We start from the raw sequence: 3332 nt of genomic DNA on the forward strand, positions 1-3332 counted from the left end.
TGTGGCTGTTTGCCCGGGCTGGGGGAGCTGCAGCTCCCGCAGGCAGTAGGCACGAGGGTTGGGAATAGCATGGGAAAGGCCCAGGAATCTGCCACGGTGCCAGGGGACCAGAGCTGGATCTGGTTCCCATGGCTGTGCCCTGAGCCAATGTCAGATGTCCCCTTGCTGGGCCGTCCCAGTGGTGCTTTGGCATCCAGATCTGGCTCCATGTGCTGCAGGCTGGGTCCTGGCAGCCCAGGGAGCAGAGGACACAGAATCGTGCCAGCTCCCCATGCACCCCAGGAGCTATTGGCCATGGCAGGGGCCATGGGGCCCATCCTCATCCTGTCTGCATTGCAAAGAACTGGGGCACACAAGGGGTGGGGGAGGGAGGGGGTGCTGGGCTGTGGGTGTCCCTGGCCCGTGTCCTGTTTGAGCTGGCTGTGCATGGGCACTGTGGGCTGGACATGTTTATCTGGCTGGGGTGCAGGACAGCAGCTGCTGGTGGAGCAACTTCCTCTAGGCAGGACCTGGGACTGCTCTTGCAGGGCTGTGGCAGGGAGTGAGGCAACCCTATGATTTCTCAGCACCTTCCTTCTGGGATCTCAGTGCGGCCCTGGTGCTGCATCCCACTGGCATTGGGCACCCACCTCTCAGCACAAAACTGCATTGGGAGTGGAGCCCAGGACACCAGTGGGGCAGAGAGGGGGCCAAGGGAGGGGGTCCAGGCAGAGTCTTTGCCCTAGGAAGCCTCTTGGTGAGTGGAGCCAGTTGGGTGATGCTTCCTGCAGCCCCCTCCTCTTGCTGCCCCCAGTCTGGCTGGACTCGGCTCAGCCTCTGTGTCCTTTGGCTGGGCAGGAGCTGTTGGTTGGGCTCAGCCAGAGCTGGGCTGATGCAGGGAGAGGGTGGCTGTGGGGGCACAGCCAGGAGCACAGAGCAGCTGCAGGGACAGGGCAGCCTGGGCAGAGCCCCATGAGCTGGGGTTTGGGAGAGCCATAGAAGGGGGACCCATTCTGGGATCTGTGCCCGGGCTGCACCAGCCCTCCCACCCCCAGCTGACACTGCACCTTTCTCTCCACTCCATCTGTTTTCTCCTCACTCCTGGTCCCTGTTTGCTTTCCCCTTCACCACTCCTGTTCCCACAAGCGTCGGCACTTTGGAAGAAGCAGGAAAACACCATCCCATGGCAAGCTTTGTGCTGCATCGGGTGGGAACCTGAGTCAGCAGCACCCTGCAGAGCAGCCAGTGGCAAGGATGGGGCACCCTGTGCCCCATGGTACTGGCTGAAGCATTGCTGGGCACGGAGCTGCCTCTGGTCCCACAGAGCTCTGCCATGGGTTAGAGGCACTGTGGGGTGATGAGCCACAGCCTCCTGTGCTGGGAATACTCTGCCTCACAGGGATTACACAGCCATGTTTGGGGACATGGATCTCAGCCAGCATGGTGACATGGCTGCAGGGTCTCACACACATAGTTGGCCCCCACCCTCTGTGACCCCACTGCCCCCACAGCCTTGGGGCCAGCACAGCTATGCCCCTCACTGCCCCACCATGGGGCAGCTGTGCCGTGCCCTGGCTCTGCCCTCACACCTGTCGTCACTCGTGCGTGGCCGTGGGACACAGTGTGTTTGGTAAACAAGGTGATGAAACAGTTAAGGCAGGAACAGAAGAGCCTGAGTGTGGGTTTCGTCACCGTGGGAAGGGAGCAGTGAGCCGGCGGTGAGGGGTCTGAGGGTGACTCACTGCCCTCCCCGAGCATAAATAGGAGGGAGCCAGCAGGGACCCGGCACAGCAGCCCCGGGCCATGGCACGCACCCTCCTGCTTCTCCTGGCCCCGCTGGCCGTGGGGCTGCTGGCCCTGACCTGCTGCGCAGCCCCTCTCCAGAACAAGCCGCAGACACTTGTCACCTTCCCGGGGGAGCTGGTGAGCACCCGGTCCGACCTGGAGCTGGCAGAGGTGAGGGAAGCACAACCCCCTGGCCCCCCAGGACTCCTGGGCAGCAGTGTGGGGCTGCAGCCAAGCTCGGGGCTGCCTGAGCCCCGCGAGTGCCCGCCGCGCCTGCCGCTCCTCCCCAGAGTTACCTGCTGCGGTTCGGCTACACCACGGAGGCAGAGGCGAGGGCGGGCAGCAGGCACGTGTCGCTGGGCAAGGCGCTGCGCAGGATGCAGAAGCAGCTGGGCCTGGAGGAGACGGGGCAGCTGGACGCTGGCACGCTGGAGGCCATGCGAGCCCCCCGCTGTGGTGTCCCTGATGTGGGCACCTTCCTCACCTTTGAGGGGGACCTCAAGTGGGACCACATGGACCTGACATACCGGTGAGTCTCTGCCCCAGGAGACAGAACCTGGTGCCCATCAGGCAATAGTCCCTGGGTGATGAGGATGGGCAGCAGCCTCAGCACTGCCAGCACAGCTGGGTCTTGGCACAACCAGGGCCAAGCCAGCACTGCAGCAGCATATGCTTCCCAGTGCCTGGGAGAGCGAGCATCTGAGCCCCAGCCCAAGGGTAGTGGCCAGCTGCTCTGCCTGGCTGTGCCAGAGCTGCTGTCCCCCCTGGGGCAGGGGCCCTCCTGCATCAGGAGCCAAGACCCAGTAGCACTGACCCCCACTCCCCCTGTAGGGTGATGAACTACTCCCCTGACCTGGACCGTGCTGTGATCGATGATGCCTTCAAGCGGGCATTCAAAGTGTGGAGTGATGTGACCCCTCTCACCTTCACCCAGATATACAGCGGCGAGGCGGACATCATGATCATGTTTGGCAGTGGAGGTGATGTCCTTGGGTGGGCTTGGGGCCAGGCTGGTGACATGCACTGACTGCAGGACTGTCACCCTACATATCCTTGGCCATACTCAGGGTCCCTCTGCCTGTGCCAGCCAGAGGTCTGTGCACACATGGGGGCTCTGCTGGTGGGGCTGGCTCTGAGGGTGCTTTTCTCTGCAGAGCATGGGGACGGGTACCCCTTTGATGGCAAGGATGGGCTCTTGGCCCATGCCTTTCCCCCGGGCCAGGGCATCCAGGGTGATGCCCACTTTGACGACGATGAGTTCTGGACACTGGGAACTGGTTTAGGTAAGAGCGGGGCCCGGTGGGTTGGGGTGCACTGACACCCACCCCAGCCTGTGGCTGAGCTGCCTCTGTCCCAAGCAGTGGTGAAGACCCGCCACGGGAACGCCGGTGGGGCCGAGTGCCACTTCCCCTTCGTCTTCGAGGGCCGCTCCTACTCCCGCTGCATCACAGAGGGGCGTAGGGATGGGCTGCCCTGGTGTGCCACCACCCCCAGCTATGACAGGGACAAGAAATATGGCTTCTGCCCCAGCGAACGTGAGTAGTGGCAGCCACAGCCCTGCCCAGCCC

At 63.4% G+C, this 3332-nt stretch overlaps 1 protein-coding gene across 1 annotated transcript in view; it reads left to right on the plus strand.

The window, feature by feature from the left end:
* The first annotated feature begins 1782 nt into the window (after positions 1 to 1782).
* MMP9 (matrix metallopeptidase 9 (gelatinase B, 92kDa gelatinase, 92kDa type IV collagenase)) overlaps positions 1783 to 3332 on the plus strand; it is a 4256-nt gene continuing 2706 nt past the window's right edge. Inside the window, exons 1-5 of the mRNA XM_009994031.1 lie at positions 1783 to 1935; positions 2055 to 2293; positions 2596 to 2744; positions 2919 to 3047; positions 3126 to 3299. Coding sequence (XP_009992333.1) covers positions 1783 to 1935; positions 2055 to 2293; positions 2596 to 2744; positions 2919 to 3047; positions 3126 to 3299 — 844 coding nt within the window. The remainder of the gene's footprint in view (positions 1936 to 2054; positions 2294 to 2595; positions 2745 to 2918; positions 3048 to 3125; positions 3300 to 3332) is intronic.

The sequence above is a fragment of the Chaetura pelagica genome, unplaced genomic scaffold, assembly GCF_000747805.2.
Source record: "Chaetura pelagica isolate M959 unplaced genomic scaffold, ChaPel_1.0 scaffold493, whole genome shotgun sequence".
NCBI lineage: Eukaryota > Metazoa > Chordata > Aves > Apodiformes > Apodidae > Chaetura > Chaetura pelagica.